Source organism: Podarcis bocagei, assembly GCF_964188305.1.
Source record: "Podarcis bocagei genome assembly, chromosome: 3".
Lineage (NCBI taxonomy): Eukaryota > Metazoa > Chordata > Lepidosauria > Squamata > Lacertidae > Podarcis > Podarcis bocagei.
Genome location: NC_138127.1, coordinates 6,631,905 through 6,656,947, shown reverse-complemented (window position 1 = coordinate 6,656,947; position 25,043 = coordinate 6,631,905). Strand labels below are relative to the sequence as shown.

Sequence of the window (25,043 nt, the reverse complement as noted above, 5' to 3'; positions counted from 1 at the left end):
CTCCAGCCTCTCGATGTCACACGCTACCTCCTGGCAGTTGCCTCGTTCCAACGATATGTTTTCCCTTGTGTTTCTTAATGCAAACAGATCCAATTACTTTAAGAAGAGAATGGCTGCTGTCCACCGTAAATCTTCTTACAAAGCACAAACCATTAAGAAATACATTTGAGCACGTGGTAAGCACACCATGTACCGTATTTACTCGCGTCTAATGCGCCATCGAATCTAATGCGCACCTCAATTTTTCACAACCTTGAAACCAAAAAAAGTATTAGCTGGCAAATGTAAACCTTCCATTGACTCCAATGCACACCTTAATTTTTGCAACGTAATTTGGCCAAAAAATGGTGAGCATTAGATTCGAATAAATACGGTATGACAGGGTGTGGAAGCTGTGGCCCTATGGACATTGCTGGACTAAAATGCCTATCAGCTCCAGCCACAGATGACCAATCTCTAATGTACACATACATGAAGCTGTTTTTTTAAACTAGACTTCCGTTTGCTTCTCACTTAAGTCAAGGTATATGTGAGAACATGATGCGCATCATTCATATATTGGATTTAGGAGTAAGTCATGCTTTGGCAAAGATGGACTTGGGTATTTCAAATTTCAGTCTCCAAGTGACGTTACATCTCTGGGCATGTGCGAGAAAGATAATATCTTGTGCATCACTCAACACCAATCTCCCTCCTCACAGGACTGTGTGGAGAGAGAGAAATTACAAAAGACAAGAGCCCACTGCTAGATAAACTACACATAGAACACATAAATCAAAAGCATAAAAACATCAATGAGGAGAACGCTGTGTGATTCCTTAAAAAGATAAACAGGGATTGAATCACCAAAAAGATAAAAAGCAAGTAGTTGGTGTTTCCCCCCCTCAACTACACCATGACTAAAATTTGACAGTCTTCTGAGTATCCCATTCTTTCTTTGCTGCTTGCAGAAATCAAAACTGCCTATGTCTGTTTTTGTTATTGACACAAAGAGCTCTCTCATGTGTGAACCCTCCTCGTATGCTGATCACATTTTCACAGACTCTTTTGAGCTAACACGAGTTTTTGGAAGACACACTAATCTAACAAAAGAAATCTTGAAACTTAACCTCAAAAGTCCACAGGGATATTCTTCTGGGCTACCTCAAGGCAGAAACAATAGCTCCTCAGGAGGCCAATTCCCTGCCTTCATATGCCTTTGTTGTATAAAAGAAAGAACATCTCCCTTTGGTGTTTTAATAGCAGAATTTTGCTTTCATTTCTTATAAGCAGTTAGCATGGGTTCTCTGATTCCTTTGTAGAGAGCTAGCATTATGCTGGTTTGGATATCCTATAACTGTTTCTAATGTTCAGCCCATGTGCTTCCCCCAATTTCAGCTCTCTTGAAGAAATTTCTTAGGAAACAGTGAGAGGGAATGAGATCTCACTTCTTGCTTTTAGGAAGGAAGAATAGTTTATAAAATGACCTCTGGTCAGGACTTTTAGATTGCAAAAAAAAAAAAAAAAATGTGAGCATGGCCAGAAAGACAGCACATTTTTCCTTCTTTTTTTGCTATTGTGGTATACAGTGAACCCCCCCAGATGCTCCAAATCTTATTTTTAATTTCTTCACGGAATTATGCCCACTTTCCTGGGAGAAAGCCCCATGGAACCTTACTTCTGAGTATAGGATTACAATGTAAGGCACATTAATATTAAAAGGCTTTGCAGTATCTATCTTAAGTTGCCCTCCCAACAAATTACACATCTCTATTACTGCCACTGAACAAGAGGGCGAGGGAGTGAATTGGAGCCCAATTCAGTGCCCCTCAATCCAGACTTAACCCTTTACTTAGCCCTTCTGTTATTTTAGGCATTCAGTTGGGAAGAATGCGTCAGGTTCCTAGTTGTCAATAGGCAATAACCATAGTGTCAAAGTGTAAGGTTTAGGGAGCTGAAGCCCTACAAAGCATTTCCCACTGGTGTCAAGTTGGTTTGGAGCTTTGGCAGCCAAGTGAAGGAATTTCAACAAGCTTCCCCCCAATCAGTTTTCTACTTTCATAGATTGCTTTTACTAAATGATTGCTGCGGCTCTCTCTATTTAAAGTAAATAATCTGAACTGCACCGACATTTACAATGGAAATTGTTTAAAGAGGATTATGCTGATTATCCCTCCAATGCATCCAAAAGTAAGCACTCTGCACAACCCCAAATATCTGCTCTGGAGAGTTGAGAGAAACTCCAGAATAGCCTGCAGTGGGAAGAGAGAGGAGGGTTTTGGCAAGCAAAAAAGCTTGCAGCGACAGAACCACAGACAGAATGATTGTGTCAGCATGACAATGAATCCCATTGGCTAAGTCTGGATTCGACTCTTTCTCTCTCTGTCTCCTGACACAGATACAGATCTGGGGTAACAAGACTTTGGGGGTGCAAGGGCACCCATAACTGCTAGAGTTAGTGCATGTTAGAAATTAAATGGTAGAATTTAGATAATAGTGGGAGTATTGAAGGGAAGATGCCAGACCAGTGAAAAAAATATAGGATAAGCTTATTTTCCAGGTTAGGGCTTCGTCTTAAGAATGACTAAGAATGACAAAAAGTGCTGCGATCAAGTCATTAACCCATCAGTGAAAACCATCATCAAAGCAAGAACTTCCCAGCACAGAGAGGGGAGAATTCCCATGGTTACTGTGGGAGGAGAAAGGTTTAGGACTTCAGTTCCTATGACATGGGAAAACAGGAAAGAGTCCCTGTCATTTTACTTGAGACTTGGATCCCGTTGTCCCCCCCCCCCCCCGCAAAGGTCTTTGGAAAGGAGAAGGCTGGAAGAGGAACTCCAGGCAGAGTTCATACAGGGACAGGATCCTCTTGGCAGCCTGGGACAGAGGCATGGAGATGGCGCTCAGGATGTCTTCGGAATGCAGTGCTGCACTGCTGGGGGAACAAGCCCCTCTTGAGATGTAATTCTCTGAACTCTCTTCACTGAAGACTTTAGGTGTAAATAGGTAAAGGTAAAGGGACCCCTGACCATTAGGTCCAGTTGTGACCGACTCTGGGGTTGCGACGCTCATCTCGCTTTACTGGCCGAGGGAGCCAGCATACAGCTTCCGGGTCATGTGGCCAGCATGACTAAGCCGCTTCTGGTGAACCAGAGCAGCGCATGGAAATGCCGTTTACCTTCCCGCCGGAGCAGTACGTATTTATCTACTTGCACTTTGAGGTGCTTTCAAACTGCTAGGTGGGCAGGAGCTGGGACTGAACAACGGGAACTCACCCCGTCATGGGATTCGAACCGCCGACCTTCTGATCGGCAAGTCCTAGGCTCAGTGGTTTAACCCACAGCGCCACCCGCGTCCCATGTGTAAATAAGACCTGGGTGAGTGCCTGGAGCCCCAGGAATCTTATGAAGCCACTTGGTGGAAAGTGGGGTGACATGTAACAATATAACCATTCTGTGATGGACCGTTATTAATTATGAAAATCTGTTTGCAAAAACAAAGCAAAACCTCAAAGTGGTTTAGAAAAAAGAACATTAACAATGAGATTATCAGCAAAAGCAGTTAAAAACCAACTGTTCGAAACATTAAAAAAAAATAAAAATCAACCGTGAGCTCAAAAAAGAGGAGAAAAGATTAAAGCACATGCTAGCGTTCTACATATCAGACAGGCTTGTCAAAACAAAAATGTTTTTAGCAGGTGCTGAGAAGTGTTGTGTAGGCACCTGCCTGATGTCAACAGTTAGGGAGTTCCACGACATCCAAGTATTATATTTATATGAAAGAAACCTATAATAAAGAGGAAACGCAGAAAAGTGACTCTATATCTGCCTGGAGGCCGGACAGAATCGTAAGACAACCCTAGCCAAACAACCGACAGTAATGGGGGTAAGATGACCCTGGCTACTAGCTGTGGGACGGCAGCCCAATTCGTAGCATAGCTAAGAGAGGAATGAACTGCAAATAGGATAATTAGTAAGTGCTTCTAGGATTTCAGGCAGCTGGCAAGAGCTCTGGCTGCTCACTGAAGCCAAGACTCAGAGAGACCAGCTAGAAGCCTCTTGCAAAGGGAGCACCCAGCGTCAGACAAACGGGTGGGGCATTCCAGTGCATAGCAAACCACCCCCCCTGGAATGGAAGCAGAAGAAGCAAACAATCAGACCAGTGGAGTACAAGGAGCCAATACTATCTGCACACATAAGAAGGGGAGCTGTTTATTCACTTCCACCTTCCTCTCCCATCTGAAGAGCGAGTATGCGATCTGGTTTTCTGCAATTTAAGGGAATAGAAAATGACCCAGAGGCTTAAAACAAAAAAGCACCAACAACGTAAGCCCTCCATATTACTAGCATTCATAATGTTATTTGTGTGTATTTTAATGTGGAAGTCTATTATTGTAAATCCCATCTGGAATACTTTGTTTACTGAACCATATCGACTGCCCCCCCCCAAAGAATTGTACACAAGGCAGTCAAGGGGCTTCTAGAGAAACACAACAAAATAAGGAAGAGAAGCCTTAGAAGAGAACACCACAAGGAAGTGGGATTTTTTTGAAAGCATAAATGCTAAAAGGTAAAATTCAAGGAACCAGACTTTTTTAAAAAAATGTGGAACACGAAAGCAGGAAAATGCTAGCAATTTTCTGATGGCATCAGCTTCCTTTGATTAAGTTACATTCTCACTTTTAACATATCACTCAGCAACAAACCATTGTCCAGGCCAGGAGTGGCGGTGATCCCAAGAAATTACTACCTTTTAAAGAGGTACAAAATAAACCTCTCAGTTTCTGGGTTCCTTTTCTGCACGGAATTTTGGCACTGCCCATCTCTCCTATCTGCATTATAGTGCATTTGGTAGGAGTATGTAGGAGCTACCGAAACACAAACTGCACCTTCCTTCTTTTTCAGAAAATACTCTGTGCATAACATAATAATGAATCACTGCAGTTGAACTGGAAAGGCAAAGATGGTTACAAAGATGGTAATTATCACTCAGGTGTCACTCAAGTGAAATTCATCCCTCACAGTGGAAAGTAGAAGAGTAGCTAGAAGAGCAGATAAATTTAGGGTTGAACGAATTCTTGTTCCTGAAGTATGGGGAAAACTCTCAAGGCAGGGATAGTGCATGATTTGCTGAACTGAAAGCTAAGAGAAGGTACAGAACAATTATTATTACACACCCTAACCATCTGGACCCCTCACTTTTGTGTGTGAAACTGTATTTCTACACTCCCTGGTATTGTTGTATAGTGAACAGAGTGTACCTGCCTCCACCCTGCTTGGGCCAATAATATAGAACAGCAGTGGCAAAGGACTGGTCCATGGGTCAAATTAGGCCTTGGATGCGGTCTTAATGTGGTCTGATGTTTTTGTGCCGCCATGTCCACATCATGGACAGCACAGGTAAAGCCCCAGCTGCCTATGAGAAATCAGGAGAGCATGAGTGTCTAAATCCAGCGTCAAATGCAAGCCCCACTGCTTTCCATAGGGATCAGGGATTCTGATCGTATGACGGCAGCCCACAGAGAATAGGCCGCTTTTTAATCAGACCCACCTGATGAAAGTTGTTCCCCACCTGTGATACAGAAAGTGAAGGGTAATGGGAGTTGGGGAGATCATAGCAATTTTGTTGTGTCTATCATCATGCATACCAGGGATGCGGAACCCCTATCCTTTTGGATAATGCCAGACTCCCAGCAGCAGCAGCAGCCACCATGGCCAAAGGTCAGGAATGATGGGAGTTGTAGCCTAGTAACATTGAGAGGGCCATAGGTTCCCATCCCAGGTATATGCTAACAAGCAACCTCAGTTTGCCAAGTGCTAGCCCTTATGAAGCCCAAACTGCAGCATCCATGAACATGAGGGACATATCAGAGGGATGGGAAACCTTAAGACTTACAGAACAACAGCAAAATCTTTGGGGGAAACATCCTGGAAGGAAAGCCCCCTCAAAAGCACTCCAAAGAGGACTGAAAATGCTCACTGAGCACTGAATGTTGGCTGACTGTTGGTGGGAGGAACAGGAAACTGGAGGAAGGGAAACAGAACAGAGCGGCTGGAACCTTCAACATGAAGCAATTCGGCGCTGCAACATTTTGTTGCAAGGCCCACTTATCTAATTCTAGCAGCACACCCCATTTTCATGGGAATGTTTCATTAAATTACATGGAAAGGTTGTATCAGGATATCGTTTTCGAAGATACAATCCCATCACTGAGAACCAATATTCCTTTTTAAAATCCTGATTTGAAGACCACCTATAGCAGAATTATAATGCATGCTGATGCAAGTTTCCCATATGCACTTGCTGAAATGATGGCTCCAACGTTTATTGCAAATGAGCACACAATATTGTGCAAGGGCTATTGCACTGTTGATAAGAAGGCTTAGGGGTAGGAGTTAGAGGACAGGACAGATGTTGCAATGAGTGTTCAGTGTGCTTATATTGCCATCACAGAATATTTATAGTGAGCATGCACAGAAATAGCCAGATAATTCTCTCATATGAAGTGGTAATGGAAAACGCAAGAAACCTGGTATTGGAGCTCTCAGTGGAATCTAAGCTGCTATTTACACAGCTCTCAGCATATTCTAACACACATCAATATCCACCATGGGATCAAAGAAATAAATAATGCCAAGTGTACCATCAGACCTAAATGCAAATGTCTTAGGCTAGCAGCTTCTCTGCCCTTTTTTAAAGTTGAGAGTAAGATCCAGCAACCCTTAATACCTAAAGACCCCCCTGAGAGGCAAGCTGGAATTACAGACTAGAATGCCAGCCACCCGTTAATGCATTCCTTAGCTGTAATTACTGAAGTGCCACACAACAGACTGGGATCAAGAAATGCTACTGCACAATTTCATGTTATTTAAGTGTTATACTAGTGGGAACTCTGACAAGGGCCACGTTTCCTGGAGTGGAGCTTTAGGTGTCAGGAAATGAGGACTAGTCTTTTATTTTCAATAATACAGTGGTGCCTCGCAAGACGAAATTAATCCGTTCCGCGAGTCTCTTCGTCTTGCGGTTTTTTCGTCTTGCGAAGCACGGCTATTAACGGCTTAGCGGCTTTAAGAAAAAGGAAACAAACTCGCAAGAGCTCGCAAGACGAAACGTCTTGCGAAGCAAGCCCATAGGGAAATTCGTCTTGCGGAACGACTCAAAAACAGAAAACTCTTTCGTCTTGCGCGTTTTTCGTCTTGCGAGGCATTCGTCTTGCGAGGTACCACTGTACGCTCCTCTCAGTGTGAGCTCACCTTTTACATTACACCAGTCTTCTGCTTAAGCATGTCTTTTGCCAACTGCTCTCATTCCTGAAGACCAGGAGCAAACCCAAACCACCACTTATTTCAATGTGGGGCTGCACACAGTACAAAATGATGTAGCTTGGGGTGCATAGGATTCATAAGCAGTGTGGTTTATTGACTGATTTGGTTGCCTGTGCTGGTAAAATAGTCTGGAGGTCTGTTCTTAACCTGAAACTGTTCTTAACCTGAGGTACCACTTTAGCTAACGGGGCCTGAAGTGCCTGTAACCTGAGGTACCACTGTACTTAGAAAACCTTATACAGTGGTACCTCGGTTACATATGCTTCAGGTTACATATGCTTCAGGTTACAGACTCCGCTAACCCAGAAATAGTGCTTCAGGTTAAGAACTTTGCTTCAGGATGAGAACAGAAATCGTGCTCTGGCAGCGCAGCGGCAGCAGGAGGCCCCATTAGCTAAAGTGGTGCTTCAGGTTAAGAACAGTTTCAGGTTAAGTACGGACCTTCGGAACGAATTAAGTACTTAACCTGAGGTACCACTGTATAGTTTGGGACCGTAAAAACTGAAGAATTCTGTCTCCCCTCATTGAGATCTACAGGAGAGACTACGCACAACCGATTGGCAAAGTTATTTCTTCAAGATTTTTTTTGTACTTCTGCAATCCTTGGGCTTCATAGAATTGGAAGGGACCCTAAGGGTCATCTAGTCCAACCCTCTGCAATGCAGGAATCTTGGCTATAGCATCCATGACAGATGCCGATCCAACCTCTGCTTAAAAAAACCTCTGCCCATGTGAGGATGGTGCTGTTTCAGCTATAAAAATAACAGAGAACTGAGAGCTCTATTAGTATCAATGATATATGCCACCCCAACTGTGGCCCTCCCTTTTTAAGGACCCCTGACAATGGCCAACATCTGTGTGGATTTTGGCTGTGCTCTTTTAAAAGTCTTGATTTATTAGTTTTTGGTTCCGTGTTTTATAATTTTTATTATGTGGGTTTTATTTGAATTTTACTGTATACATGCAAAGCATGTTAAATATATGTCATAGATTTTGTTCTAGCATTCCTTTTCTACTTAAGATAAGACTTTTTAAAAAAACAGAAGGAAAGAAAGAACCATTCAGAAAAGTAAATAAATATAAAGCTAGAGATGAGCGTCGCAACCCCAGAGTCGGCCATGACTGAACCTAATGGTCAGGGGTCCCTTTACCTTTACCTTTTTATTCTAAACTGATAACTACTTTTGTGGAATATGAGCTCTATAGGTGTTTCAAATTTTTTGCCACACTGCTGGAACATGTTTTAGGATTACTGATTAGAAAGAGAATAAATTACAAACTTATTGCTGGTTCTGAAGAGAATCTGACTTGCTGGCATGCCAACTCATTATAGTTCTGAGTTAAAGAGAATTGCGTCTATATCTCAAAGTGTCAATATAGGTACCTTTTCCATGCTCTGGACTGCTGGTTAGGCCAAGATCTCAGTCAGTGTTTTCATACAACCACTGCTGATTCATCCAACAGAGCGACCTTTAAGGTCAAGAGTTCTCAAACGTTGCCATATGAAGCATCTTTAAACATTTTAGTTTCTCCAAGTGCAATGCAGGATCAATCAATATTTTTCTCAGTTGTGGTTTTTATCCTTTTGATTCTCAAAACTACGCTGTGTAGGTTTGGTTAAGTGGAAAAAGTTCCTAGCCCAAGGTCATCCAGTGGCCTTTGAGATTAAGGGAAAACTTTGACACTCGTCTCCCCGTAAAAACTCAGTGGTCTAAAATACTATGATTATTATGATTACTATGACTATTCTTATTTTTGTTTATCCCCCTGTTCTTTCCAATGGGAGCCCAGACTGTTGTACAATATAATAAATACAAACCTTACAATAATTAAAGGTTAAGGCAAAGGGACCGCTGACCATTAGGTCCAGTCATGGCCGACTCTGGGGTTGCTGCGCTCATTTCACTTTATTGGCCAAGGGAGCTGGCGTACAGCTTCCGGGTCATGTGGCCAGCATGACTAAGCCGCTTCTGGTGAACCAGAGTAGCGCACGAAACGCCGTTTACTTTCCCACCATAGTGGTACCTATTTATCTACTTGCACTTTGACGTGTTTTCGAACTGCTAGGTTGACAGGAGCAGGGACTGAGCAACAGGAGCTCACCCCGTCACCGGGATTCGAACCACCGACCTTCTGATAGGCAAGTCCTAGGCTCTGTGGTTTAACCCACAGCGCCACCCGCGTTCCTTACAACAATTAAACACATTTTAAATTTCATGCCTAAAACCACACAAAAAATACATAACGCACAATAACAACAATTCACTAAACTTCCCAGGCAACCATTTATGACCGCAAAGCCCAGGCTGAAAAAACATGCATTTGGTTTATGTCTAAAGCATTATCGATGTGCATATTGAGTGGAATTCAACATAGTGTTAAGTAGGGTATGTGTTAGGAACGAGGTCTGCTTGTGCAATGTGACTTCCATCCTCCTTCAAATCTGTTCTTTGGGGTCCCTGAACCCTCAAGGGCAGAATAAGGAGTGTGCGCAGCGGGGAGAAAAGAAGCAAAGTCCTGTTGCACAAGCAGAACTCATTCTGCACATTCGGCAGCTTAGCTGAATCCCACCCACTGGCTCTCATGATGAAGTTCAGTCTTGCTGTGTTTCAGCCTGTCTCCAAACTGTAACTCACCGTATTCTCAGAAAAATTCTAAGAGGAAGCTAAGCAACTGTGAGTTGGAGACATGCTGAAAGAATGAGATTACTAGGTCACCCTTTGGGGAAAACATCTCGGGCAGACTCCATACTACGTGAAAACAGTAAGTCAACAGACTTCACTACATACAAAAAAAAAAAAGAGCATTAGCTCAGGTGAATTTAATATTCTAGCCCAGGAATTGGGTACACGCACATTTAAGGAAAAAAGAGGAAGCAGAGCTCATAGAACTCCTATAGAATGCCATAATGTCTCTAAGATATAAACCTATGGAAAGCAAAATGTCTGCCAAAAATACCTGGTGTCTTTCGGTCAAAATAACCACAGCAGTGGGAATGGGATTTCTACCTCATGGCCAACTCCAAGAAACATTCAAAACTGGTGCAGAAGCTTTGTGAACAAAATGAAAGTATCATTGCACTGTATTTTACTTCAGCACCCCTTCCCCAATAATCTAATAGCTTTAGGATCCCTTTTTTATTGCAACGATCACATATCTAGTGGGAGGTTTGTCATCCTTGCCCTTACAATTTCTGAAGACGATCAATTTCTGAAGACGATCATTGAAACTATGTATTCCACCTGTTGTCGTTTTTAAATGCAAATCAACTTACATTTATTTATCTTTGGGCAAAACAACAACAGCACTGAAATGTTTTCTCCTTCCAAGTATTGTACCGACATTAGCTAATTAGCTACTTTTATTCCAAGGAAGCATAAATATCCTTTCATTATCTGTAGTTCTGACATATTTTTGTTAGGGCATAAAGCTATTTATTTGCAAATTTGCAGTGTACTTTGGGACAGTTGGAGAGTATTTTTTTCCCCCTAGCCTGTATGGGCTGACAACTGCTAGACACTATAACGAGTCTAGGGAATGAGCTGCCGATTTCTGCAGCTCTTCTATTATTTTGGTAAGGAATAAGAACCCCCCCTTTTTTTTTGCATAATGCATTCAGTTTTCCAGTCTGCTCAGAGTACACGAAAACCTCATAATGTCACTCAGTGGATTATATGAACAGTGGCACTGTATGCATGTGACAGAAAGAGCCAGGAAATGGGTTTGTTTGCACTGCTGTAATACATAAACATGACTGCCAGTGGATAACGTCCTCCTGCTGGGTGTTTCATACTGCATCATATGCCGGTCATGTCACGTTAGGCTGAACAACAAGAGCAGCCGGGGAACAAGAAAGGGCAATGTTACACCCGCAAATCGATGCTACAAACAAGCGCCAAATTGCTTCTTCCACAGCATCCGAAGAAAGGATGACAAGAGTTAACATAAGGACACGGCTTATTTCAGTTCACAAGTTTCAGGACTTCCATTTAACGCTTTGGAACTTTTCTGAGGACTGATTCATACAGCCATTGGAGGGTGGGGGCAGAAAGCAACAGTTATGCGGCATTTCCCATAATTGTAATGTGGAAGCCCACCTTCATGGGGGGGAAAGCAACATTATTATGTACGGAAGCATAATATCACATGCTACCCTTGTTTGAACGCAAGAGCCTCTAGATTCTGTTGTATATTGAACCCTTGCATTTTAATGGGTTCTATATACAACAGAATCCAGAAGCTCTTGTGTTCAAACAAGGGAAGCATGTGATTTTCCAGTATTACTGTGCCTAAAGGTCTGAGTGGATGGAAAGAGAAGTAACATCTACACAAGCTCAGGAAACACCTTGTGTTATAATCATATTATATTCATACAGTGGTACCTTGGGTTAAGTACTTAATTCGTTCCAGAGGTCCGTTCTTAACCTGAAACTGTTCTTAACCTGAAGCACCACTTTAGCTAATGGGGCCTCCTCCTGCTGCTGTGCCACTGGAGCACGATTTCTGTTCTCATTCTGAAGCAAAGTTCTTAACCTGAGGTAATATTTCTGGGTTAGCGGAGTCTGTAACCTGAAGTGTATGTAACCCGAGGTACCACTGTACTTGAGTTCGCTTTCTTCACCTTTCCTACTAGGAACCAATAAACTTCAGGGAGTAACTAGTAGAGCTACCAATTGCACTAACTGAACTGCAGTTCGGCTTAATATGTACTGCTAATATCATGGACCTCCATTGCTTGCATATACACAAATTTGTTAGCCTGATTGATAATCCTGATTGATAACCTTACAAAAAATAAAATTGTTTCCATCATTGATTTCTGTAATCACATTAACCTTCGAAGACATCCTTTGTGAAATGTTGACCCCGTGTGCAGCTGCTGTGAAAAAAATCCGTCGACAGGGATTGAAAATAAAGCCGCCAATGTCATAATGCCATTATAAAAGTCCCCTGGTGCGAACACTCTTGGAACACTGGGAATGGTTCTGGTCAGCACATCTCAATAGGGATATTGTGGAGTTGGGAAATGTGCAGAAAAGGGCAGCCAAAGTGATCATGGGCCGAGAGCAACTCCTCTTTGAAGAAAGGTCACAACATTTGGTGCATTGTAGTTTAGGGAAAAGGGTAGGAAAAAGAGGAGAAATTACAATTATGCATGGTATGAAGAAAAGAGATGGGGAGGGAGTTTTTCTCTCACTCTAATACTAGAACCCAGAATCATCCAATGAACAATTCTGGATGTTGGGAGATTCTAGACAAATCAAAGGATTTTTAATTGTGCTTAGCTAAACTATGGAATTCATTCCATAATGGTGGCCACCAACTTGCATGGCAGTTTAGGCATGCAAGGTGGTCAATGGCTACTAGTCATAGTGGCTGCACGATACCCTCCAATACTGGAGGCAGCGCGTCTCTGAATGTGAGTTGCAGGAAATCATGGTTGGGGAGAGCTGTGCTCAGGTCCTGCTAGTGGACAGGCATCTGATGGGCTGCTGCAAAAACAGGATGATGGACAAGATGGGTTCTTCTTTTGTTGCTAGCAATTCAGTATCACGGTACTCATTGCTCTCTCCCCCCACAACCCCCAGATATAAATTGAAATCTGTTCCGTTTACCTATCATGGGTGACTCTATAAAACTCCATGTATTAGTCTGAGGGACGTATGACTGAAGGACTCCAGCGGCACGGCCAGCCTCATTTACTCCGCCAAACACATAGATCTTCCCACCGCAAACGGTGGCAGCTGCAGAATGCACAGCCTTTGGCAACGGAGCGACTGTCTCCCATTGATTGGTGATAGTATCGTACCTAGAACAGAAAGACATATGAATCAGCCTAGATGCTACGGTGATTGGCACTTGCCAACGGCTAGGCAGGAAAACAGCTTTGCAAATACGTCTTTGCTCTAAACCTACGGCGATGGACAGAAGTTCTATATTCTCGGTGGAGACAGTGTCAAAGGAAGCAAGGAGAGTGGGAAAATAATCCAAGCCTATTAACTATGTATGGCCCTTATCTCAATATATACCAGGATTTTTAAAAAATAAATAAATCCAGGATACCTTCTATTAAGGTGACTTCTACCAATTAATTTCTGCTAATTAGAACAGAGTGAGATTATTATTGCAAATCAGTTCAGCGATATTCAACGGCAACTGGAGTCAGGCAAGTGTTAAATGCACTTACAACTGTTTAGGTTGAAGATCATCTGATTTTCAGACATAATGCAACATGATAGCTCTCTCTGCCCTGGTAAACTAACTATTTAATGTGCATGCTGGGGATGCACAAGTTGCCTCTGTTTAATTTTCACTGTGTGGACAAAGCTACCACACTTCACTGCAGGTTGCTGCAGATGTTGATGGGAAATGTGCAGCAGGAATAAGATTTCGCCGCTGCATCCATTTCCCCATGTAGCACCGAAGATAAGAATATGCGTTAGAGCGCTAAATTAGTTCTAAGGTCATTGGTATCAGATTTAATTAAGCCATTGACCATAAAGATGTACAGTTAATAAACCATGGATGAAGATTCATTTTAGACAATGTCACCAGTGCAGACACCTATTTTTTAAGCTAACATGGCAGTGATCCAAATAACTCCTGCAAAATGAGCTTGGGAGACAGTAAAAAATGATATGGTTGTTAGGCATCAATATTTCCATGGAATGGCAGCACATCTAGTTAAATAGCAGATTCGTGAACATAATAGCTAGAGCAGTAGATTACAAAAATAAATTACGACTCTCTCTCCCCAAACCGCTTCTCTCTCACACACACTTGCACCCCCCCCAATGTTACTGAGAAATAGCAGCTAACAAACATTAAAATTGTTTGGATTCATGTTTCCTGACTCAGGATTATTTTTGTAATGGATTTCTTTATTGTTAATAAATACTTTATTGATTTTAGGTAAAGGTAAAGGGACCCCTGACCATTATGTCCAGTCGTGGCTGACTCTAGGGTTGCAGCGCTCATCTCGCTTTACTGGCCAAGGGAGCCGGCGTATAGCTTCCGGGTCATGTAGCCAGCATGATGAAGCCGCTTCTGGCGAACCAGAGCAGCACACAGAAACGCCGTTTACCTTCCCGCCGGAGAGGTAACTATTTATCTACTTGCACTTTGACGTGCTTTCGAACTGCTAGGTTGGTAGGAGCAGGGACCGAGCAACGGGGGCTCACGCCGTCACAGGGATTCGAACCGCCGACCTTCTGATCGGCAAGTCCTAGGCTCTGTGGTTTAACCCACAGCACCACCCGTGATTGTACCTAAACCTCCCAGAGTCAAAAAGGAAAGGGTGGGAGTGGAGTCCAGAGGCAGGAAATAACTTATAGATATTTTAAATGTAGTAAGTACATTTGCATCATCTTAATTTCAGATGCAGTTAAGAATAGAATAGCATGAATATCCAATTATAATTAAACAAGAGAAGGGAAGTACAAGAAGGAACTTGTGAAATACACTTACTGGAAGGTTTTCAACCCATTCTAAAATTCTGTCTTGTAGAATTCCTTTGCAGGTAAAGCAAGCAAGCAAGCAAACCTTGGACTAGGCATGTAGCATGTTTTCAGACCAGGTTGCATCTTACACTGTTTACTTCCAAGAACAGGGCCTTCCAGATTGGATGGGAGACTGCATGTTGAGATTCCTTTCAACACTACCACTCTATGATTCTAGGACTCGCTTCTGTGCCTCAGACAGCTCAGGTGGCAGCTGCTTATGCCACAGGGCTCAGAGCTGAAACACCCACTGGACACGTTGGAAGCTAAATTGTACCTTGCAACTAACACAGCAAAACAGCCATGTAGAGTGCCCCTTGCAGGCCAGAAATTGTACACTGAGAAACATGACACATAGAAGAGAACTGGTGGCACTTGCTGCAGTTACACTGTAAAAATTAACGAGGGATGGCTCTATCCAGTGTCTGGAGGGGAGATAGACTTTGACCGCATATATACTATATCAGGGACGCGGGTGGTGCTGTGGGTTAAACCACAGAGCCTAGGACTTGCTGATCAGAAGGTCGGCGGTTCGAATCCCTGCGACGGGGTGAGCTCCCGTTGCTCGGTCCCTGCTCCTGACAACCTAGCACTTCGAAAGCACATCAAAGTGCAAGTAGATAAATAGGTACCACTCCAGCGGGAAGGTAAACAGCGTTTCCGTGTGCTGCTCTGGTTTGCCAGAAGCGGCTTAGTCATGCTGGCCACATGACCCGGAAGCTGTACGCCGGCTCCCTCGGCCAATAAAGTGAGATGAGCACCGCAACCTCAGAGTCATCCACGACTGGACCTAATGGTCAGGGGTCCCTTTACCCCTTTACCTTATACTATATTAAGTTTCTTGTAGGAAAGGTGGGGTACAAATGTAATGTACACATGGCCTACTTGCCTGAATTCATACAATAAGAAATCTAAAGTGTCCCTGATCCCTGAATTAAAACTTTCTTGATATTACAGTATTGAGAATGAAAATCTCTTTTCACTGCAGATGACACTACTAGTCAGATGTGAAGCAGCCTGTGTCCCCCCCCCCCATGTATCCCAGTGGTATCTAAATTTTCCAAGCATCCTATCACTCATCACATATCACCAAAGCCCAGCTTTGCTTAAGCCTGGTTTGGACCTAACATTCTTGGGTTATATACTTAGGCACATTCAAGGGCAACGTCAGGTTTATTTTCAGCAAAAGATCTCACTCCTCTTTAGGAGGTGTTCTTAAAGGAACATGTGGGCAGCAAATCCACAAGAGTGTTCCCAATAGATGTGTGCAATACTATTCATCAGGCAAGATGTTTCAGAAAGCAAGATGTGTGTGTGGCTGGGGAGTGGGAAGGAATGGAGGAAAAGCAAAAAGCTGAAAAGTACAAAAATTAGGTTGGATGTTGCTATCCATAAGGTCATCTTGTAAATTCTATTCCAAGATGGAGACTGCAGATGTTATCATAGGGGTAGAAGTTCCCTTTTCAGTACCTGCTCCTCCATCATTATAAAATTATTTCGATTTCTGCAAACCTTGGGATTCCCCTGGGAGAAACTCTGGGACAGCGACCTGAAATTTACAGCATGTTATTGATTGAAAGAGAATTATTTGAAAATGATTCATAGATGGTATTTAACTCCAAGTAGGTTGGCTAAGATTTATAAAACAGAATCAGATATGTATTGGAAGTGTGAAGACGTGGAGGGAATGTTTTTTCCACATGTGGTGGACATGTATAAAAAGGTAAAAGTGTATTGGGAAATGATTAATAATGAACTAAAAAATTTTTTTTAAACTACTTTCCCAAAGAAACCAGAGTCCTTTTTGTTGGGGATAACCCAGACTGAAATTCCTAGGTGTCAGAAAAGGTTATTTATCTATGCAACAACTGTGGCCTGTGTTTTGTTAGCCCAAAAATGGAAAGGGAGAGAGGTCCCAGCTAAAAAGGATTGGCAACTTAATTTGGCAGAATATGCAGAACTTGCAGATTTAGCATATAGAATAAGAGAGCAAGAAGAACATTTACTGAATATATGGAAAATAACTGCATACAGCTGAAAACGCTAGCAGCATTAAGATAAATTCAACAGAGTAAATAATTTGTGATGGATGTAAAAGTGGGAAATGATTTGCATGGTTACAGTAAAATATGCAGGGATGTGTAAAATGAACCATGGAAAGAGAAGAAGGGAAGTCACTGGATATTTTAAAGTTTGCAAAATGTTTATTTGGAATTGAAAAATTGAAAATTTAATAAAAATCATTATTTTAAAAAAGCCTTGGGATTTCCCCAAGCCTATTGATACCTTTCACTTGTGCATGGGTATCAAACAACAGCACTCACACCTGAACATAAGAAATAGAAAGATTTCTGTTACTACTACTACTACTACTACTACTACTACTACTACTACTACTACTTTAATAGCCTCAGTCACTTTCCCCTCATTTCTGTCATTTTGTGTTTCTCTCTTTACACAGTCTTACTGTTAAAGGCTTTTTAAAATTTTACTCTGCAGCTCCCGCTGAGTAGGAAAGGGTCTGTGCATTATCAACCTCTCTTTCTCTCTCCAAATTGTATCTCAACACACATCAATTTTTCCTAGCCTTCTCCTCTTAATTTCTCTCTGTCTAGGTTAACAGCTTTATGGGCGAATGCTTTAATTTACTTCTGTTTCAAAGCCTTTGCACGATCATTATCTAGAGTTTATATATTATACCTTCACCATTATTCAGAGTACAGCTTACAGAAAAGCAGTCATGGAAAAATAAAGCTGTATTGTGTATCAAGGTGGTCTTTCCCTTCCCACATGACTAGTGACATTTTAAACCTTTGTCCTGACCGATTCAATTTTCTGTACGCCTTTCTCTTCTCCTTTCAAAGAATCTTCTGCCTGAAGTGTTACTGGTCAAGAGCTGTTTATAGAATTCTTTCTGAGACATCAAGGTAGCAAAATATTTGTTGGGAGAGTAATGAAAACACAGAAAGACTATAAATCCCTTTAAGGGCTTCAGTCCAGTTCTGCATAATAAACTGAAGCAATCACAGCTCAAAGGAATCCCCAGCCCAGTCCAGGTGCAGATCTTTATCTGATCTTATTTTTCACAAATCACACCACAGAAAGCAAGAGAGTTGAAGAAATCCCCATCAAAACAACCTGCCCATCCCTGCCGAAGGAGAAAGCCTGTTTTCCTGATGGATAAGCATGCAGAACGTGTTTGCACTGACCTTAGAATTTTATATTAATAGAGCCAGAGACATACTTCAATGCTGAAATATATGTATATATAATCAGGACTGAGGGATCTTCATCAAAGAGAGAGCTGGTACAGCATAGTGGGCATATCATTCCTCCAAGGATCTCCAAGCAGCATACACCCCGCCCCTTTCATCTTTACATCCACCCTGTGAGATAGGTGAGGCTGAATGTGCCAAGGTTACCCAGGGAGTTTCATGGCAGAGTGAGAAATTCATTCTGGGCCTCCTCAGTATTAAGACCGACATTCTAACTGCAGCATCACACTGGCTCTGTATAAAATTTCCCAGTTCTAATCTCAAAATGCGGAGTAAGGGACAGGCCCTTTAAAATTTTCAGACAGCTCTCTGGCAGGTGGGGGACAGAGCCGCTGGAAGGGATCCTGCCTGCCTTCAGATCACTCTGGTCGTTTACTGAAACATTGTTTTCCAAAGCTCAATCCATAGGGTTCTCTGCAACTCTCCCAGCCTGACCTGGCCTCGGACAATCTTACCACTTCTCCAAGAGCAGAACAGGGAAGCTAGCACTACTGACCTACCCCAGGGGTGCCCACTTGAATATAATCAATCGCATGACATGGCACACGGACACCATTTGAATGGCATTGCCCATCAACTTGGCCTCAAATATTTTATGGGAGGGTGAAAGGACCTTGGAGTTGGCTCCTAGGCAAACCTCATAGGGATGTTGTAAGTTTTGGAAGAGGATAATGTTTGCAAAGCGGTCTGAACCCTCTGCTGTACTAACAACAACAACAATAATGACAATGACAAACTCTTCAAAATGACTAAACTCACTCTGCCTGATGAAATGCTTGGCTTAAGAGTGGATTTTTGAAATTTACATTTATATTAGCAACTGGGACTCCTTATTTTCAGGTCTTTCGCCAAGTTATGGTTCAGTGAGCATTTATTTATACTGAATTCTGCATAAAGAATGTGAAATGATGCCACTTTTCTCAACAACATTACGAATCAGCCGCGGGGGGCGGTACATTAATGGAGCATCTTTACCTCTCCACGTGATCAACGTTGCCTGCTACACCAAGGCCTCCAATGGTATATATTTTCCCGTCATACACCAGGCTGTTGTGCCGACACCTTGGGACTGTCATTCGGGAAACGAGATTCCAGTTATCGAGTAGTGACATGTAACACCAGACGTCAGAGAGTGTGACTCCAGACTCCATGCCACCTGCCCTCGGTATGTAGAAGGGGAAAAGAACCAGTGACTTGGCGGGAAAACAGCTCTTGGAGCCTATTACAGTACAAGCCAGTTGCAATGCAATATCTTCTTCCAAATGACACTTGACTAATTAAAATAAATCACCCTCAATTGCAAGCATCTGTTCAGATGATGCAGATTGGTGTCATTTATTCATGTATCCCAAAGGGTTTTATTTTTATTTTTAAAGGCTGTCATGATATCAGACTAGGCAGGACATTTGCATATGGGAATATGCCCAGGCGGCATTCATAAATAACCTGCAGTCTATTCAATTACACATCCAACTGGTATGAATTGACTAAGCAGCTAGCTAGGCGCTCTCTCGTTGGAAACAGCAAAGTGTCACACCACTTAGAAAAAAGGATGTACAGAGGGGCCCTTCTCAACACCCCTGATACTGACACAAAGTTCGATAAGCGAGAACTTCCTTGAAGAGTCACATCCAATGCTATAGTGTATGCAAGTAAAATTATGCTACTTATAGAACATATTGTACAAATCAGTCGTCTAGGTGCTTGGAAAAAGGGAAAAGTGTCAAGCACTGTGTTAATGAACTCTGCCAGTGACAAGAGTTTGTTCATTTTCACTGGAACCAAGAAGAGGGTTGCAGTTCATTTTCAACAAGAGATTTCAAAGACGAACGAGAGCAAGCCTCCTTGTAAGCAAATATGGTAAGTGTAGGTCAGGTATGCAACAGCTCAGTCAAACAGATTCAAGATGCAGAAACCTGTCATTTAGATCCAGCGCCCGCCAATGTTTTACAATGCGGTTGCAATAGCAAGGGGAAACTTTTCGCATGCTTGACGGGGTGTTGAGCCTATCCTTTGCAGGTTACAAGTGCCGAATGCACTGGGGAGGAAATCTGAGCTGATGTGAAATGGAATGTGATAAAAGGAAGTCTCTCTTTTCCCAGCAAGCTGGCACATAATTCATCCTCGTTTGGCCTGTCACACAGCCTTCCAAATAGACAATGCCCTTCTCACCACTGCTCACCTGAGAGATAGACGTTGTCTCCAGCGCTCACCACGCTGAAAAACTCCCTGTCATAGAAGGGCAGACTGGCCAGGGGGTACCATTTGTTGCTCTGAGGGTTGAAGCATGTTACTGCTGTTAAGGCGCGTTGATTCATCCCGATCATTTGACGTCCTCCGACGAGAACTATTACTTCAGCCACACCTAGGATGTAAAATGAAATATATGCATTTACGGTTTTATATGTCTGTAACTTGCCTTGCAGTTCATAACAATGAAGGGCAGGATAGATAGATACAATATTTCAAACACGCCCCCCCTTTTAAAAATAGGTTATTGCTAACATTAAAAGAAAAAACAACAACAGTGATATTAAGGCTGTAATCCTATACCCAGTTTCCTGGGAGTAAGCCCCATTGAACTCAATGGATTTACCTCTGAGTACACATATATAGGATTGTGCTGTAAATCAGCATAAGAGATCACCCTCAAGGCTAAAAGTTCTTTTTTTATTAATTTAATAATCAATTTTTATGAAAGGTTTTCAGCGTAAAATACAATAAAAGCCAAACTAAGCTAAATAAGAAAAATATTGCATTGTCTTTTCCTTTCTGTTTTCTTCTGTTTGCTCTTTTTATATTTTTTTTCTAAATGTTCTAAAGTACTATGCGATCGTTCCATTTTTCACCATCCCAAATGCAGATTTGAATAATTACTTCCTATTTACTAATAATGCAATCCTATGCATAATAATTCTGTGTTGAATGGGTTCACTGCTTAGCAAGTGTGTTTAAGTGCCTTAAGGTGCAATTGTGAACCAGCTTGTTAGGGAGTGAGCTTCTGGGTCAGGATACGTAGGTTTGAATCTAAATAAATGGAAAGTGTTCTGACAGGTATCTAAACCATGCAAAACGATCTAGTGAACTTCTTTAGACGCCAATGTGACTTTAGATAGCATAGGAGCCAACTCCTAAGGTCAAGGTCCTTTCGGGCCCCCAATAAAATATTTGAGGGGGCTCCCCCCCCAAGTTGAGGGGAATTCTGATTCAAATGGGTGGGTGGGTGCCATATCATGTGATTGATTATGCAGGGCAGGGGTCGTCAACAACAACAACAACAACAATTTACCGTATTTTTTGCTCTATAAGACTCACTTTTTCCCTCCTAAAAAGTAAGGGGAAATGTGTGTGCGTCTTATGGAGCGAATGCAGGCTGCGCAGCTATCCCAGAAGCCAGAACAGCAAGAGGGATTGCTGCGATCCCTCTTGCTGTTCTGGCATCTGAGATTCAGAGTATTTTTTTTCTTGTTTTCCTCCTCCAAAAACTAGGTGCGTCTTGTGGTCTGGTGCGTCTTATAGAGCGAAAAATACAGTATTTATATGCCACCCATCTGACTGGGCTACCCCAGACACTTTGGGGAGCTTCCAACAAATTAAAACACAAATTAAGACACAGTAAAAATCATAGAAGGCAATTCTAGGGGGCCGTGGATGCTTGGGCACCCACAATAATATAATTGTGGGGACTGGGTACTCACAAAGTCAATGAGAAAAGCCAGTAGGTAGCAGTGGTACTGCCTCCGAGAGAGAAGGAGTTTAGCTCCACCCTCTGCAGCCAGCCAGTGAAGCACCCTTTTCCATGGGAATGGGCTCAGACTCAAGAGACAGGGTCTCTCTGCCTCTGAGTCTGAGCCCCTCCCTGCGGAAAAGGGTGCCTCACTGGCTGTGGGGAGGAGGAGGAAGAGGAGCCACAGCCGCCAACCTCCACAACGCAGACGTGTGACATCACACGCACTTGCACGTAGTGCGTGCGATGTCACACACACTACGTGCAGGCATGTGTGTGTGTGATATCGCACGTCCGCCTTGCGGTAGTGTGCACCCACAATCCTGAGGGCAAGCTGGCACCCCTGGTAAGAATCAAACATTCCTGAGCTCACCTGCCTCCCCCCCCCCATATTTTAGTCAAGTTGGCGCCCCTGATGCAGAGCCAGGTACAATTTGCCCAGTGGGGCGCAGTCTCAGCAACAGACTGTTACTGAGAGGGTGAGGGGCAAGGCAGCAGCAACACTGGGACTGTGTGTTACACCACTACACCATTAGAAATGCTGGATTGGCTGTGCTGGTGCACTGCACGGCCCTGACTTTGCCCCCCCCCCATCTTGTCTGCCCGCCTCCCAGTAAGCAGCAGCACTGCTGCTTACTGGGCCATTCTGGGCCATTCTTACTGCATGCTTACTGGGCAGGCCATTCTCATGCACAGCTAGGTTAAAGGGTAAGAGGAAGACCAAAGCAGAATGTACTACAGTGGTACCTCTAGATGCGAATGGGATCCGTTCCGGAGCCCTGTTCGCATCTAGAAGGAAACGTAACCCGTGTCCACGCGTCTGCGCGGGCCACGTTTTGGCGCTTCTACACATGCGCATGACATCATTTTGAGCGTCTGCGCATGCGCAAGCGGCAAAACCCAGAAGTAACGTGCTCTGTTACTTCCGGGTTGCCGCGGAGCGCAACTTGAACGCGCTCATCCCGAAGCATATTCAACCCGAGGTATGACTGTACTTATTGCAAAAACTGAAATAAAAAAAAGTCAAGCCAACTGTCCAAAAATACCAAATGTATTCTAATCAAGGACAAAACATCTTCAGACATAAATCATTCATTGCACTGATTTCTTCAAACACTTTATAGTGGTACCTCTGGTTACGTACTTAATTCGTTCCGGAGGTCCGTACTTAACCTGCAACTGTTCTTAACCTGAAGCACCACTTTAGCTAATGGGGCCTCCTGCTGCCGCCGTAGCACGATTTCTGTTCTCAACCTGAAGCAAAGTTCTTAACCTGAAGCACTATTTCTGGGTTAGCGGGAGTATGTAACCCGTACTAGCTTTGGTTGCATGAAAGTCAAGACTTCTATGTCATTCCTCCAAGGGTTTCAAGGTGGAAGCATACATGGATTTCCTTTCAATGCATCCTCATGACAACAACCCTGCGAGGAGGAGAAGGCTGCAAGAGAATGACTGGCCCAAGGTCATCCAGCCTTGTGACTGAATTGGGTAATTGGGGGTGGGGTGCTAAAAATTATGTGGGTCTAATGGTTAACCCAACCCTAAGAGCATGCACCCAAACCACTGTTTACAGTCTTTGTCCCATATATGTCAGAAACTGGAAAAGCAGATTTCTCTTGCATTATATTTGCATATGTCTTATGAGAACATAAGGAGATCAGGAACATTTTCAAAAGATACCCATACATCCTCTGGTAGGAAGATGTCTATGTGCTATTATCCTCTATGCATTCAATCACTTTGTAAAGTTATATATATATATATGAGAAAATGGCAGGAAAAACCCATCACCTGTGCCAAATCTAATGTGATTGTAATGAATGACCTCAAGAGGGCATTGCAAATACTGCAATACTCACAAAGGATTTAAATACCTTTTGCAAGTACATTAACAGTTCCACATAATTGGACTTCGACCTACAAAAATAATCACTCCTTTCCCCTTATCCCTGGAAAATTACTTTTCTTTAATCAACAAGCTTCTGAAAATAGCATGCATTACACCTATAATTTTATCTGCAAACATTAAATAGGCACTTTTCAAAAATACTTTCGACCAATAAACCTATTAGCCAACCCCTGCTAAAGGGTTTGAGAGTGGGCAGTTATTGAAAATCCTATGTGTTTCATATTTCCCATATATTCCCTGATTAAACAGTGTCTCTACAAACTAAAAAGGATGCAACTCGACATATAATTTACTGCCGTTCTGATTCTGCTAGGCAGGAGGAAGCAACTTCGAAAAGGCGTTCTGTATTCCTTGCACATACAAATCTACCGTGCTATCTTCCAATTTAATAGGCGCACAGAAAAGTTTAGCATTGCTGTGGTAAAAACTGAGTTGTGTCTTCATATTCCCAAGAGAATAAGGCACGGCAACTGAAGCTATTCTCTTTTTACTGATTTATTTTCAGTATTTCTATCCTGCCTTTATATGAAAATATATTCAAGGCAGCAAACAGGTAAGAGGGGGGGGGGAATTAAAATAATATATTAAAAATGATAAACTTTCAATAACAGTAAAAACAGAGTTAAGGGGGTGTGGAAACAACAATTGCTATAGAAACACCAGCAGTCAGAAACCGGTTTAAAAAACAGTATCTGAAAATGCTGGCTGAAAAATACAAATTTTAGTTGCTTGCTGAGAGGGGGAACTACTGAAAAGTGTTGAGCCCTAATCTTCCTAACAGTGCATTTCTCTGAAGGTCTACTCTCAGATGAATGTCTACTCACACTGTAAATCATTCAACAGACGACTGAAAAAAAATGATGGAGGAGAGGGTTATCGGCAGCTACTAGTCACAATGGCTATGCTATGCCTGCATAGCTGAGTCTCTCATTGACCCTCAGAGCCTCTCCAACTCTACAGTTCTATGATTCTATTATACGCATATTCACACAAAAATAAAACCTATTGAAAAATGATTGAATACAGTGGTGCCTCGCAAGACGAAATTAATTCGTTCTGCAAGTTTTTTCTTCTTGCGAGTTTTTCGTCTTGCGATGCACGGTTTCCCATAGGAATGCAATGAAAATCAATTAATGCGTTCCTATGGAAACCGCCTTCAGACCAGGTCCGGGGACAGTCTGTCCCCCGACCTCTTCTAAAGGCTGGGGGGGGGGACAAGGGCTTTTCTTCCCACCCCCAGCATTTTAAAAAACCCCGGGACAGCGGAGGACTTCTCCGCTGTCCGGGGCGATCTTAAAATGCTGGCGGGCGGCATTTTAAAATCGCCCG

General features: G+C 42.7%; 1 protein-coding gene across 1 annotated transcript in view; it reads right to left on the bottom strand.

Moving 5' to 3' along the window:
* KLHL29 (kelch like family member 29) overlaps window positions 1-25,043 on the bottom strand; it is a 431,347-nt gene that overhangs the window by 19,682 nt on the left and 386,622 nt on the right. Inside the window, exons 10-12 of the mRNA XM_081189071.1 lie at window positions 20,261-20,443; window positions 19,054-19,234; window positions 12,920-13,113 (exon numbers count right to left, since the gene is read on the bottom strand). Of these exons, the coding sequence (XP_081045197.1) occupies window positions 12,920-13,113; window positions 19,054-19,234; window positions 20,261-20,443 (558 nt within the window). The remainder of the gene's footprint in view (window positions 1-12,919; window positions 13,114-19,053; window positions 19,235-20,260; window positions 20,444-25,043) is intronic.